Source organism: Crotalus tigris, unplaced genomic scaffold, assembly GCF_016545835.1.
Source record: "Crotalus tigris isolate CLP2741 ecotype Arizona unplaced genomic scaffold, ASM1654583v1 scf7180000017668.6805642782:7212621, whole genome shotgun sequence".
Taxonomy (NCBI): domain Eukaryota; kingdom Metazoa; phylum Chordata; class Lepidosauria; order Squamata; family Viperidae; genus Crotalus; species Crotalus tigris.
The window spans coordinates 6,879,546-6,895,000 of record NW_024096554.1 but is presented as its reverse complement, the minus strand read 5'-3'; the positions used below and the strand labels follow the sequence as shown (position 1 = coordinate 6,895,000).

The 15,455-nt window shown below is 46.8% G+C and overlaps 1 protein-coding gene across 2 annotated transcripts in view; it reads left to right on the top strand.

The window, feature by feature from the left end:
* PIAS4 (protein inhibitor of activated STAT 4) overlaps positions 1–15,455 on the top strand; it is a 53,585-nt gene that overhangs the window by 25,358 nt on the left and 12,772 nt on the right. For both annotated transcript variants that reach the window (XM_039337193.1, XM_039337194.1), the window contains exons 3-5: positions 11,451–11,535; positions 14,759–14,800; positions 15,218–15,308. In XM_039337193.1, the coding sequence (XP_039193127.1) occupies positions 11,451–11,535; positions 14,759–14,800; positions 15,218–15,308 (218 nt within the window). The remainder of the gene's footprint in view (positions 1–11,450; positions 11,536–14,758; positions 14,801–15,217; positions 15,309–15,455) is intronic.

Here is a 15,455-nt window from a genome sequence, read left to right as displayed (position 1 = left end):
CCACAGGTTGAGAACCACTGGTCCAGTCCAACCCCCTGCCCAAGGCAGGAGTCCTTACACCTTCCTAGATGTGGCATGCCAAGAAAGAGGATATTGTCGGTGAACTCCCTCATGCGCTGATGATGTTCCCTAGACTGGTAACGAGACGTCTGCAAACTTGGCACCATGATCCCAGCAAGGTGCCCAAATTGTACCAAAGTTGGTTCACGTTGCTCAGAATCACAAGGTATGGATAGACAACTTCATCTAAATAATAATATAACAACAACAACAATAATAATAATGTTGGAAGGGACCTTGGAAGTCATCTAGTCCAACCCCCTGCTCAGGCAGGAAACCCTATACCACTTCATACAAATGGCTGTCCAGTCTCTTCTTAAAAACCTCCAATGTTGGAGCATTCACCGCTTCTGGAGGCAAGCAGTTCCCCTGGTTAATTGTTCTCACTGTCAGGAAGTTTCTCCTTAGTTCCAGGTTGCTTCTCTCCTTGATTAGTTTCCACCCGTCGCTTCTTGTCCTGCCTTCAGGCGCTTTGGAGAACAGCTTGACTCCCTCTTCTTTGGGGCAGCCCCTGAGATACTGGAACAGGGCTATCCTGTCCCCCCTCGTCCTTCTCTTCGTTAAACTAGACCGACTCAATTCCATCAACCGTTCCTTATATGTTATATGTCTATAGTTATCCCAAAGGTGCTTTTTCAGGAGGCAAGTGGACTTTTTCCTTGAACACGTTTCGCTTCTCCTCCAAGAAGCTTCTTCAGCTCTGACTGGATGGTGGGGGAATGGAGGGATTTATACCCCTTGCAGCCAGACCTTTGCCTCCTTTCGGAGAGTCTTTGAGGCCACTTGGAGGTTGAGAGTGCTTGAGGTCACATCTGCTTCTTCTTTTCTCTGCCCTAATCGATTTTCTCTGTTCCGAAGCTTCTCTCCTAGGCTGATGGAGCACCTGCTTGCTTCGTAGTAGTCCTCCCTTAAGCCATTAAGAATTCCTGCTTCCGAGGCATGTTGGTTGGAAAGATGTATGCTAAACAAGCATTTAACTTCTGGGTGTTTATTTTAATTTTTTAAAAACCCAGACCACAGAGAACCATTGACCTACTTCAAAATCACAAAAAGTTTCCTTAACAGTGGTGACAAAAGAAGACGTAAAATTGGGTCAGTCAGGCGGATGGCCTGATTTACGACTCACAGCCTAGACCTGTGCTGGGTAAGGCTCCATTATAGTTGTAAGTCAAGGACTCCTGTGAGTCTGCTCTTGCCCCTTGGTCTTCCTTTGTAGCGCCTGGTGAAAAGCACCTGCAAACCGGAGAAGGCTTCGGGTCCAAGAAAGATGGAGAAACCTAAGGGGAGCATCAACGTCCATGAAGGTCCTCAGTCATTCGGGTCACGGCTGCCCCAACGTTGCTTTTTCAAGAGCCGCCTGGACTTTCCTGTTTTTCCTTTGAAGACGTTTCGCTTCTCCTCCAAGGAGCTTCTTCAGCTCTGACTGGACGGTGGGGAAAGGGCAGCATTGATACTCCTTGCAGACAGCTGGTCACTTGCGTCCTTTTAGAGCAGGGGTCTTCAAACTTGGCCCGTTGATGACTTGTGGACTTCAACTCCACACGTGCCTGGCTGAGGAATTCTGGGAGTTGAAGTCCATAAGTCATCAACGGGCCAGGTTTGAAGACCCCTGTTTTAGAGAGCCGTTGAGCCCACTTGGAGGCTTGTCTGTGTCCTCAGGGTCACCTGAGTGGTGCAAATGGCTGTGGAGCCTTCTTGGAGCTGCTGAAAGGACCGTGTTGTAGACTGGAGGTGAATGACTGGAGGCTAAAGCATATAAGGAATGGCTGCTGGAATTGGGTAGGTCTAGTTTAATGAAGAGAAGGACGAGGGGGGACAGGATAGCAGTCTTCCAGTATCTCAGGGGCTGCCCCAAAGAAGAGGCAATCAAGCTATTCTCCAAAGCGCCTGAAGGCAAGACAAGAAGCAACGGGTGGAAACTCATCAAGGAGAGAAGCAACCTAGAACTAAGGAGAAACTTCCTGACAGTGAGAACAATTAATCAGTGGAACAGCCTGCCTCCAGAAGCAGTAAATGCTCCAACACTGGAAGTTTTTAAGAAGAGACTGGACAGCCATTTGTCCGAAATGGTGTAGGGTTTCCTGCCTGAGCAGGGGGTTGGACTGGATGACCTCCAAGTTCCCTTCCAACTTTACTATTATTATTATTATTATTATTATTATTATTATTATTATTATTATTAGGGTTTCCTGGAAGCAGTTCCTAATAAGGCCGCCTTTTGCAATTGACTAATATTATTATTATTATTATTATTATTATTATTATTATTATTATTAGGGTTTCCTGCCTGAGCAGGGGGTTGGACTAGATCAGTGGTTCTCAACCTGTGGGTCGGGACCTCATTTGGGGTCGAACGACCATTTCACGGGGGTTGCCAAACAATGCAGTCCGCCATTTTTTTCCCCCTTTTCCTTAGCTGTGCTCCTCCCTTTTATTCTATGGCTTTTGAAAGCCAATAGAATAGACTCTCTTGAATAGAGTCTCATTCTATTGGCTTTCAAAAGCCAGTAGGAATTGCCCAGGCTGTCTCTGCCCTGCTGAGCCCACCAAAAGTCCCATTCTGCAAATGGTGCTGCACCAGTTGAGTAATCCTCGACTTACGACCGGTTGAGTAGTCCTCGACTTACGACCGGTTGGGGTTCGCGGCATTAAAAAGGTTGAGAACTACTGGACTAGATGACCTCCAAGGCCTCTTCCAACTTTATTATTGTTGTTGTTGTTGTTAATCATCGCACAGTCAGCCAGATGTTCAGACTGGATTTGGCATTTGGTCTACCTATCGAGTCCTTACCCAGGACCAGGGATAGACAGATGTGGATGTTTGATGGTATTACAGATCTCGTCGCAGGATGGAAGCGGTTCCTAGTAAGGCCGCCTTTTGCAATTGACTGATGGGGAATTTGTCAGTGCCAATGGTGTTCAAGTGGTGCTCCAGTTGTTATTGTTGTTGTTATTCTGTTGAGAGAGGGCTGTTCAGTTTGACCTAGATGACCTCTTTCAAACCAGTGGTCCTCTCTGTCCAAAGTATGGACTTTGCTGTCCTCGAAAGAGCGGCCTTCGTCTTTCAAACGCAGGTGGACGGCTGACTCTTGTCCTGATGGGTTTGTTCTCCTGTGTTGTACCTTGTGTTTGTGAAGTGGTTGTTTTGTTTCCCCAGGAAAAGCCGGAAAGTCCAGTTGCCTCTTGAAAAAAAGCACTTTTGGGACAACCTCATCTAAGCTCTTTAAATTGTCCATTCTTACAGGTCGTCCTTGACTTACAAACACTTTGTTTAGTGACCGTTCAAAGTTACAACGGCATTCGGGGGGGGAAGGGATTTACGACCGTTTTTCAGACTCACCGACCTTTCTAGCCTCCCCGTGGTCACATGATCAAAATTGAGAGGATTGGCAACTGGCTCCTATTTATGACGGTTTCAGCCCGGTCCGCTTTTGCGACCGTCTGACAAGAGCAAAGTCAACGGGGGAAGGCAGATTCGCTTAACAACCCGTGTCACTAACTCAACCCCCACAGCGATTCGTTCACTTGACAACCCGTGACTAGAAAGGTCATCAAACGGGGCAAAAATTCTCTTTTCACAAACGTCTCGCTTAGCGACGTAAATTTGGGACTCGGTTGCGACCGTATCTGCAGGACGACCCGTATTTACAAAGAAAGAAATCAAATCCTGCTCCGGAAAAGCTGGCGATTTGGGCCGGCAAATATTTCCACTCTCCTGGGCACTCTTAGCGAGCTCGGGGGCGCCTCTCCTTCTCCTCCTGGATCTGCTCAGATCAACGTCTCCAGTTCAGCTGCGGAAGCCTTGGCGAGCCCTGCTGTGAATTAACACCTCATAATTAGCATAATTAAATTTAGCAAACTGCCAGGAGGGCAACGGCAAAGTGAGGAAAGCAGGCAGGAAACTTCTGTTCTTGCGATCGTCCCTGGCAAAGAGGTGTGGACCGTTTTCCTTGGCCTCCGAAATCCCCGGATTTAAAATCTTTTTGGCTCGAGAGGGATGGGCGGTTGTGTTGGAACTGCCTCCTTTCACGGTCCTCAGTACAGGGTAGTCCTCGGCTTAACGACGCCCAAAGAGCTAAGCGAGGTAGCTGTTAAGCAAATCGTGCTCCATTGGAACCGTGGTGGCGCAGTGGTTAGAATGCGGTATTGCAGGCTGACTCTGCCAGCCTGCCAGCAGTTCGATCCCAACCAGCTTGAGGTTGACTCGTCCTTCCGTCCTTCCAAGGTGGATAAAATGAGGACCCAGATTGTTGGGGGGGGGGCAGCAATAGGCTGACTCAGTAAACTATTGAGAGAGGGCTGTAAAGCACTGTGAAGCGGTATATAAGTCTATGTCAGTGTTTCTCAACCTTGACCATTTTAAGGCATGTGGACTTCAACTCCCAGAATTCCACAGCAGCGTTGCTGGCTGTGGAATTCTGGGAGTTGAAGTCCAGATGCCTTAAAATGGTCAAGGTTGAGAAACACTGGTCTATGTGCTATTCCTTCCTTCCCTCCCTCCCTCCCTCCCTCCCAGTGGTTAGAATGGAGCATTGCAGGTTGACTCTGCTCACTGCCAGCAGTTCGATCCTGACCGGTTCAAGGTGGACTCAGCCTTCCGTCCTTCCGAGGTGGATAAAATGAGGATACAGATTGTTGGGGGTGCAACCGGCTGACTCTGTAAACCGCTTAGAGAGGGCTATAAAGCACTGTGAAGCAATATATAATAATGATGATGATGGTGATGATAAAGTTGGAAGGGACCTTGGAGGTCATCTAGTTCAACCCCCTGCTCAGCAGGAAAACCTATACCATTTCGGACAAATGGCTGTCCAGTCTCTTCTTAAAAACTTCCAGTGTTGGAGCATTTACTGCTTCTGGAGGCAGGTTGTTCCACTGATTAATTGTTCTCACTGTCAGGAAGTTTCTCCTTAGTTCTAGGTTGCTTCTCTCCTTGATTAGTTCCCATCTGTTGCTTCTTGTCCTGCCTTCAGGCACTTTGGAGAATAGCTTGACTCCCTCTGCTTTGTTTAAACCCCTGAGATGTGGGAATACTGCTATCCTGTCCCCCCTCGTCCTTCTCTTCATTAAACTAGATATTCCCAATTCCAGCAACCATTCCTTATATGTTTTAGCCTCCAGTCCCCTAATCATCTTTGTTGCTCTTCTCTGTACTCTTTCTAGAGTCTCAACATCTTTTTTACATCGTGGTGACCAAAACTGGATGCAGGATTCCAAGTGTGGCCTTACCAAGGCCTTGTAGAGTGGTATTAACACTTCACGTGATCTTGATTCTCTCCCTCTGTTAATGCAATCAAATATTGCACTGGCTCTTTTTGGCTGCTCCCATACACGGCTGGCTCCTATTTAAGTGATGGTCCACTAGGACTCCGAGATCCCTCTCACAGTTGAGCCAGGTACCCCATGTACTCAGCAAAATAAATAGGAAAGAACGAATTGATGCTGGAGGGTCTTTTGGGCCAGGGGGGCAGTGAAGATTCCTTTTCTGCAGGGTTCCCCCCCCCAACTTTTCTGCACTGTTTATGGTCTTTTTTACGACCTTCTAATCCAGTGGTTCTCAACCTGTGGGTCGGAACCCCATTTGGGGTCGAACGACCATTTCACGGGGGTCGCCAAATAACGCAGTCCGCCATTTCCCCCCCCCCCCTTTTCCTTAGCTGTGCTCCTCCCTTTTATTCTATTGGCTTTTGAAAGCCAATAGAATAGACTCCCTTGAATAGAGTCTACTTCTATTGACTTTCCAAAGCCAATAGGAATGGTCCAGGCTGTCTCTGCCCTGCTGAGCCCGCCAAAAGCCCCAGTCTGCAAACGGTGCTGCACCAGTGGAGTAGTCCTCGACGTACGACCGGTTGAGTAGTCCTCGACTTACGACCGGTTGGGGGTCGCGGCATTAAAAAGGTTGAGAACCACTGTTCTAATCAAACCAGCTGATCAAAGAGAATCTTTGAAAATCTCTGTCTTCTGATTGGAAATAACCTCACTCAGCGGTCCTAAATCTTTCTGGCTCTACGGACCAGCAGTGGCAGGACCTGTGGCAACGGGGGGGGGGCAAGGGGATAGTTTTGTACCCCCAACTTAATCCCGAATGTGTGTAAATGAAGCTTAGTGCCCTCGCCTGCTGCTTGTACGGCCCAATTCTCAACAGGCCACAGCCCGCTACTGTCCAGTGGTTGGGGACCCCTGTCCTAAGTCACCTCTTAGGGTGGAGTTCACCAACCTTTATTTATTTATTTATTTATTTATTTATTTATGAGGCTTATATATCGCTTTAAGTGCAAGCACTCTCTAATCGGTGTACACCAGTAAGCAATGTATATATATATTTACATTGCCCCCAACAATTTGGGTCCTCATTTGACCTACCCCGGAAGGATGGAAGGCTGAGTCAACCTTGAGCCGGTGAGATTTGAACCGCTGACCTGCTGAACACAGTCAGCTAAAGTGGCCTGCAGGACTGCACTCTAACTGCTGCGCCACCTCGGCTCTTTCCGGGTTGGCGGCCCAGAGGGGTTGAAGGGAGAGGGGATGGATTTGTGGGAGGGGCAGGCCGTGTGCGCACACACGAGCGCTTGTGCAAGTGGGGCCTTGAGTGGCCGCATCGCCACGAGCATCAGTTGTTGTGGTTCCGGCTAATGAAACATTCCAAAGAACTTCCAGGCATTGATTTTCCTAAAAGTCTTTTATTGTTACAAAATGTCGGCACAGGCACAACGGAGGGATGCTAGGATCTAAGTTCTCTTCCTCTGAGCAGTTAAATTCTCAGCATGTTCCCTCCCTAAATTAGCCCTCATATCTCACACTACCCAATTAGTGTGAAGGTCAAATGTTTTCTTCCTCTTTCTTTCCCGGGCTTTACCCCCAACCCCCCCTTCTGCTCTGTATTAACCCCATAATTACCAGACAATTCTGCATATTGTCAAAAGCAAGAATATACAATATTTGCAGCGTTGACATCAGTGATGCGAGTGAGCCCCCGAGGGTGAGTGGGCCCCGTGCCCGCGATGTTCACCTGAGTGGGGTTGTGTACACGCAGCAGCCAGCCGCTTACACAGGTCCGGTTGCAAAGAAGCCACGGATCGGTGGTGGGCTGTGGCCCGCAGGTTGGGGATCCCCGTCTTAAGGCAGCTCAGAGCTGAAAAAAAGAAATAGCGCTCTTGTTTTTGAGAATGCAGACAAGACTGGACATAAAAGGCAAAAAGGAGGGCTGTGGACTGAAGTAGGGAATCTGCATTTAGTCAGTTGTAACATAGAAAGCAGCATGGAAACACATCAAGGAGAGAAGCAAGCTAGAACTAAGGAGAAACTTCCTGACAGTGAGAACAATTAACCAGTGGAACAACCTGCCTCCAGAAGCGGTGAATGCTCCAACACTGGAAGTCTTTAAGAAGAGACTGGACAGCCATTTGTCTGAAATGGGATAGGGTTTCCTGCCTGGAGCGGGGGGTTGGACTAGATGACCTCCAAGGTCCCTTCCAACTTTATTATTATTATTATTATCCAGTCAACATCAAAGTCTCTTTCTTGCCAGACACTAGGATGGTTACCGGTTGCACGGATATCCTGCAAAAAAGGTCTTAGGAAATACAATAGTGGCCAAAATTGGGGAGACTTTTGGGAAAAAGTGTATTTTCGAGGTTTGATGGCTAAGAACACCATTTTTTTGAGAGTAGTACCATAAAATTATATATCAATGGATAGATAATTGAATCAAGAATGTAATGCAACATAGTTTGTTCAATTATCTGTACTGTATTCAATGAAACGTTATAGCCAAATAACCAGAAAAAGGAAGCACAGCTTGCTTAGGTTGATCTCAGGTAGCTTTCCTTCATCTGATGGTAGCCAATGAGCATGAGTGTTTAGAGAGCCAATCAGGTGTCATCTTGTTTTGGCAATGAGCCAATCAGATCACAGTAGGATTCAGTGATTGATGTCCTGTATTGAAGCCGAGAGGGGGACGTTTGTCAGCGTGTTATGTAATCGCTATCAAGTTGGTTGGGGTTTTTTTGTGTGTGTGTTCTTTCATTTAGTGAGCTTGTAAAACGTAATAAAATTAAAGTAACGGTGCAAAGAGCTGACCAGAAAACGATGTAAAATAGAATTGTTAAGTGAACAAGGCTCCAGTTCTAAAGAAATTAGAAGAAAAACGGGTGGGAACTTAACCAAAGGTGGCATTTCTACTGTACACTTGTCCCAAAAGGTTTCTACCATTTTGGCCACTGCTGTACAGGTAGTCCTTGACTTACAACAGTTCATTTAGTGACTGTTCAAAGTTACAACGGCACTGAAAAAAAGTGACTGAGGACCATTTTTCACACAACCCTTGCAACATCCCCGTGGTCACGGGATCAAAAATCGGTTGCTTGGCAACCGGTTCGTATTTACGACGGTCTCAGTGTCCCGGGCTCACGCGATCCGCTTTTGCGACCGTCCGATAAGCAAAGTCAATGGGGAAACTGTTTCCCCTTCACCACCGTGTTTCTGACTTAACAAATGGTTCTGTTTTAACAACGGTGGCTACAAAGGTCGTAAAATAGGGCAAAACTCGCTCAACCTGTGTCTCACTTAACAACATAAAGTTTGGCTTCAATTGTCCCCAAGGTGCTTTTTCCAAGAGGCAGCTGGACTGTCTTGTTTTTCCTTTGAAGACGTTTCTCTTCTCCTCCCAGAAGCTTCTTCAGCTCTGACTGGATGGTGGGGGAAATGGAAGGATTTCTATTTATATGACTAGCCCTTTCCACAGCTCCAAGAAGGCTCCGCGCCCATTTGCACCACTCCGCTGAGCACGAGGACACAGATAAACCTCCAGGTGGCCTCAACGGACTCTCTAAAAAAGGGCTCTTCCAACTTGGCCCTTTGATGACTTGTGGACTTCAACTCCCAGAATTCCTCAGTCGGCCATTTTGATGAAACTGCTGGCTTGGATCCAGACCAGGGGTCTTCCAACTTGGCCCTCTGATGACTGGTGGACTTCAACTCCCAGAATTCCTCAGTCGGCCATTTTGATGAAACTGCCGGCTTGGATTCAGACCAGGGGTCTTCAAACTTGGCCCTCTGATGACTTGTGGACTTCAACTCCCAGAATTCCTCAGTCGGCCATTTTGATGAAACTGCGGGCTTGGATCCAGACCAGGGGTCTTCCAACTTGGCCCTTGATGACTGGTGGACTTCAACTCCCAGAATTCCTCAGTCGGCCATTTTGATGAAACTGCGGGCTTGGATCCAGACCAGGGGTCTTCCAACTTGGCCCTTGGATGACTTGTGGACTTCAACTCCCAGAATTCCTCAGCCAGGCATGCGTGCCTGACTGAGGAATTCTGGGAGTTGAAGTCCACAAGTCATCCAAGGGCCAAGTTGGAAGACCCCTGCTCTAAAAGAAGGCAAATGACCAGCTGTCTGCAAGGAGTATAAATCCTTCCCCACCATCTGGTCAGAGCTGAAGAAGCCTCCTGGAGGAGAAGCGAAACGTCTTCAAAGGAAAAACAAGGAAGTCCAGTTGAAAAAGCACCCTTGGGAACCATGAGCTGGATGAGTGAGCATCTCCGTGGACACTTGGGCTCAGTTGTGGTCGGAAGGCGAGGACTACCTGTAAAGGCACAAAGAAAGAACACTTTTGGAAGATCTAAAACCGAACGGACGTTGGACGCAGAGATCCCTAGATGAGAAACGGATCGCCATGTTTGGGCCTTCAGTTCTCTTCTCTTGTGCTGGTCTGCGCGCAGGAAGGGTGTGGTGGAAAGGAAGACCCATTAAAAAATTAAAAAGAAATGATGAACCCCCCCCCCACTTAAGTGGCTGATTCAGCCAGCCGCTTCCCTTCCATTTGCAGTCCTTTGGAATCTTTTTCTACTCCGCTCTATTGATTTTCTTCTTATCTCTCCAGCCACTCAGGGGAGTCTCTGGGCACGGAAACAGCCGATGAAAAACTGGTGGCAAATAACGTGCAGCACCATTTGTGTTCCCAGTGCATTTTTAAGGTTTGAATATTTTCTCCAGATGGGAGAGCAGCCTCCTTGCACACTGAGAATAGAACAGAACAGAACAGAACAGAACAGAATAGAATAGAATAGAATAGAGTAGAATATAAAATAGAGTAGAATAGAATTAAATAGAATAGAATTAATAGAGTAGAATAGAGTAGAATAGAATTAATAGAATAGAATAGAATAGAATAGAATAGAATAGAATAGAATTAATAGAATAGAATAGAGTAGAATAAAATTAATAGAATAGAATAGAATAGAATTAATAGAATAGAATAGAATAGAGTAGAGTAGAATATAGAATAGAGTAGAATAGAATTAGTAGAATAGAATAGAATAGGGAATGATAGAATAGAAAAGAATAGAATAGGGAATGGAAGAATAGAATAGAATTAATAGAATAGAATAGAATAGAAAAGAATAGAATAGGAAATGGAAGAATAGAATAGAATTAATAGAATAGAATAGAATAGAATAGAATAGAATAGAATAGGGAATGAAAGAATAGAATAGAATAGGGAATGGAAGAATAGAATAGAATAGAATAGAATAGAATAGAATAGAATAGAATAGAATCAGACTTGAAAGGGACCTTGAGGGCTTCTAGTCCATCCCCTTGCTCCTGCAAGAGACCCTATACTATTTCATACAAGTGACTGTCCAGTCTCTTTTTAAAAACTTTAGAACAGAATAGAATAGAATAGAATAGAATAGAATAGAATAGAATAGAATAGAATAGAATAGAATAGAATAGAATAGAATAGTGGTGGCGAACCTATGGCAAGCGTGCCAAAGGCGGCACTCAGAGCCCCCTCTGTGGGCACACCCGCTGCTGCTGCCAGCATCTTGCACAGGTCCATTAGGCTGCTGGCGCCCGGAACCACAGACCCACCCAGCACAAAGAAGGCGAAGCAGCCAGCTAGCAAGCTGGAGTAGCGATGGTAGAGCATGCCCCCATGCGCTCGCTATCCTCTGTGTGTGGGGGCCGATGGTGTCAGGCAGCAGCCGCCCCCACCTCGCCTTGCCTTGCCCTGCAACAATGGCCCCCCCCGCCCTACCCCTTGCCTCACCCTGCAGGAAAAGCCGCCTGCCCACCGCCCCACCCACCAGAGATCCCCCTGGGTTGGCCTAGATGACCTCCAAGGTCCCTTCCCACTTTATTATTATTACTCTCTTCGACCGGTGATAGTTTTCTTGTCTTGGGGAGTCCCTCTGAAGGGCAGGTGTTTCTATAGGAACCTCTAATCCATTTTCTTGCTTCCACTTCCAGGAGGGCTTCCCGCCAGTCCTTCCTTGGTCTCGTGTCCTCAGTGACTGGCAGTGACTTTTTGACGAGACAATTTGGCAGCTGCCTGTCTCCCTTCGGATCGCTCCCCTGACAATCTTTTTGCCTTCCTCCCTGTCCAGTCCCGCAGAACAACGAGAAACTTCAGGAGAGTCCGTGCGTGTTTGCCCTGACGCCACGCCAGGTCGAGCTGATCAGGAATTCCAGGTAAATGTCCTCGCGAGTTCCTGGGCCAGATTGAAGCCTCTTTGGAGCGACGCCTGGTAAAAATGAAGAAATGAAATGAAAAATTCTCATGTCTGGGCGTGCCTTGTGGCCGACTAGCCAGTCCAGCAGTCGAAAGTCTTAATCTTGTTTTAAAAATGGCATCTTTGCCCCAGATTAAAAAGTGTCTCCCTCCACCTCAGTATTGCTCCAGGAAAATGGGAGCGTGAATGGTTTCTCTCTGGTTGGTGTCCCTAAGGCAGTGTTTCCCAAACTTGACCATTTTAAGGCATGAGGACTTCAACTCCCAGAATTCCACAGCCAGCGTTGCTGGCTGTGGAATTCTGGGAGTTGAAGTCCTCATGCCTTAAAATGGTCAAGTTTGGGAAACACTGCCCTAAGGGATCAATTACTAATGGTTGCATCAGCGTCCCTCAGCAATCACACAGGTAGGCCTGGACTTACGACTGGTTGCTTAGCAACCACTCGACAATGGAGCCTCTCCAGAAAGGTATTTACAACCTGGATTTGGAAGTTTTGAAAGAGTCAGTGAGGGAGAGAAGAAGGAAGAGAAAGAAAAAGGAAGGAAGGAAGGAAGTGGAAGAAAGGAGAGAGGAAGGAAGGAATGAAGGAGACAGAAGGAAGGATGGAGGGAGGGAAGGACAGAAGAAGGAAGGAAAGAAAGAATGAAAGAGAAGGAAGGATGGAAGGAAGGAAGGAAGAAAAAGGAGAGAAGGAAGAAAGGAATGAAGAAGAGAAGGAAGGATGGATAGAAGGAAAGGAAGAGAAAAAAGGAAAGGAAGGAAGGAAGGAAAGAAGGAAAGGGTGGAGGGAAGGAAGGAAGGAAGAGAAAGAAGGAAGAAAAAGGAAGAAAGGAAGGAGAGAGAAGAAAGAAGGAAGGATGGATGGAAGGAAGGAAGGAGAGAAGGAAGGATGGAAGGAAGGAAGGAGAGAAAAGAAAGAAGGAAAGAAAGGAAGGAAGGAGGAAAGGGTGGAGGGAAGGAGAGGAGGGAAGGAAGGAAGAAAAAAGGAAAGAAAAAGGAAGAAAGGAAGGAGAGAGAAAGAAGAAGGAAGGAAGAAAGAGAAGGAAGGATGGAAGGAAAGAAGAAGAAAAAGGATGGAAGGAAGGAAGGAGAGAGAAAAGGAAAGAAGGAAAGGAAGGAAGGAGGAAAGGGTGGAGGGAAGGAGAGAGAAGGAAGGATGGAAGAAAGAGAAAGAAAGAAGGAAAGAAAGTCATGTGATGGTTTCCAGCAAAAAAAACCTGCCCCTCGCAAACCATGGATTCGCTTAACGAGCACAGCATTGGCTTGCCCTGTTCACTTAGCGACTGCCACAGAAAAGGGACATAAAATAGGGCACGGGCATGTGATGGCCTGCTTACCAACTGGCCCGACTTAGCGGGCTCGATGGCCGTAACTCAAGGACTGCCTGTCGGTGAGATACACTTCTCCACCGAGGGTGTGGCTCGTCAGTTGCAGGGAACTATCCTCTCTCCTCCTCCCCCTGCTGTTTGGCAGTGGGCTGTGGCTGATGGAGCTTGGAATTCTAGCAACCCCAGCAAGCACAGTCTTGTTTTTGTTTAACAGATTTCAATAATAATCATTCAGCAAAAACGTGTCGTCTGAGCATCTGATTCACTAATACAAATTCAATGTCTAATCCCTAAATCTTTTCTCTAACCCAGTGGTTCTCAACCTTTTTAATGCCGCGACCCCCAACCGGTCGTAAGTCGAGGAGTACTCAACCGGTCGTAAGTCGAGGACTACTCAACTGGTGCAGCACCGTTTGCAGAATGGGACTTTTGGCGGGCTCAGCAGGGCAGAGACAGCCTGGACAATTCCTATTGGCTTTTGAAAGCCAATAGAATTAGACTCTATTCAAGAGAGTCCATTCTATTGGCTTTCAAAAGCCGATAGAATAAAAGGGAGTAGCACAGCTAAGGAAAAGGGGGGAAAAATGGCGGACTGCGTTGTTTGGCCACCCCCGTGAAATGGTCGTTCGGCCCCAAATGGGGTCCTGACCCACAGGTTGAGAACCACTGCTCTAACCATTGATAAAATAGGTCCCAAGTTTGAAAATATTCTTTTTCTTCTTTTTTTCTTTCAGCCTTAAAGTAAGTCTGTCCCATTTCCGAACAGTCTAATGTTATTTTTGATTATTTCTTCTCCTAGTGGTATTTCTTCCTTCTCCCAATATTGTGCAGATATAATTCTCGCCGCTGTTATCACATGTAGGATCAAACACGTACTTTGCTTATCAAGCTTTTCTGGCATTATACCTAGTTCAAAAAAAAAAAATCAGGTTTATAGTCTATATGTTTCTCTAACATTTTTTCTAACCAAAATAATAAAACTTAAAAAAAAAAAAAGGGGGGGGGGAACAGTTTTGTGGATGCCAGAGTGCAATCTCTCCCCTATTTGAGTCTCCTTCGGGCTTTTGTTGCGGGCCAGCCGACTGTCTGTCTTATGAGTCACTTTAGGGCCAGCTCAGTTCTTTCTTCTGTCCAAACCTGTTTGAGTTAATTACACAGCCTCCAAATTACAGGTTTTGGGGCGACGGTTCATCTGTCCTTCCGCAGAGGAGGGGGGGGAGGCCTCTGATCCGGGACCGAGGCCACGACTGAAGAGTTGTCAGTTCAAGAGAACCTAAATCCAAAATGGAATAGGGCAGTGGTTCTCAACCTTTTTAATGCCGCGACCCCCTACCGGTCGTAAGTCGAGGACTACTCAACCAGTCGTAAGTCAAGGACTACTCATCTGGTGCAGCACCATTTGCAGAATGGGACTTTTGGTGGGCTCAGCAGGGCAGAGACAGCCTGGACAATTCCTGTTGGCTTTTGAAAGCCAATAGAGTTAGACTCTATTCAAGAGAGTCTATTCTATTGGCTTTCAAAAGCCAATAGAATAAAAGGGAGTAGCACAGCTAAGGGGAAGGGGAAAAAAATGGCGGACTGCGTTGTTTGGCGACCCCCGTGAAATGGTCGTTCGACCCCAAATGGGGTCCCGACCCACAGGTTGAGAACCACTGGTATAGGGTTTCCTGCCTGAGCAGGGGGTTGGACTAGATGACTTCCAAGGTCCCTTCCAACTTTACTATTATTATTATTATTAAGTCAGTTGCCTGCTTCTTTGGTGACTTGTTTTGTGTTTTTTTTGTTTTCCATCTGCCTAAATCGTCTGTGGTTTTTCTGGTCTTGTTGACTTGTGTGCTCTTGTCGTTTTGACAGGGAGTTGCAGCCGGGCGTGAGATCAGTCCAGGTCGTCCTCAGGTAAGCTAAGGTGCCAATTAGCCCTCTTCCCCCCCCCCAAAAAAAAAACAAGGATGGGGTGGAGGGGGAAGGGATTTAAACAAGGCCGGGGCGTGAGTTGAGATCCTCGGCAAACAGCCTCCCAAGCTTTGCGAAAGGAATGCGTTTTGTGTGTTTGTCGTTAAAAGAGAAGGCCAGATACACTTAACCACCGTGCCATTAATTTAAGAACTGCAGTGATTCCCTGAACAACTGTGGCAAGGAAAGTCGTAAAGTGGGGCAAAACGTACTTAGCAAATGTCTCACTTAGCAACAGAACATTGGGGCTCAACGGTGCTCGTAAGCTGAAGACTTCCCGCCCATATACCGTACACATAACATGTATGCGTATACGTATTCCTAATGTTTATGGTTCTCTCCCATCTCTTCCTTTCTCAGAATCTGCTACACAGACACCAGCTGTCCTCAGGAAGATCAATACCCCCCAAATATCGCCGTGAAAGTCAACCACAGTTATTGTTCGGTTCCGGTAAGTCATCCTTGGACGTTCACCAGGAGAATCGGTGGAGCACGTCTGTTTCAGCCGGGCTTAGCTTTGACAGGCAGCCAGACCCATCTCCCTTTGCCCAACCTGCTAGTCCTCAACTTAACGCCATTCACTTAGTGACCGAAATTA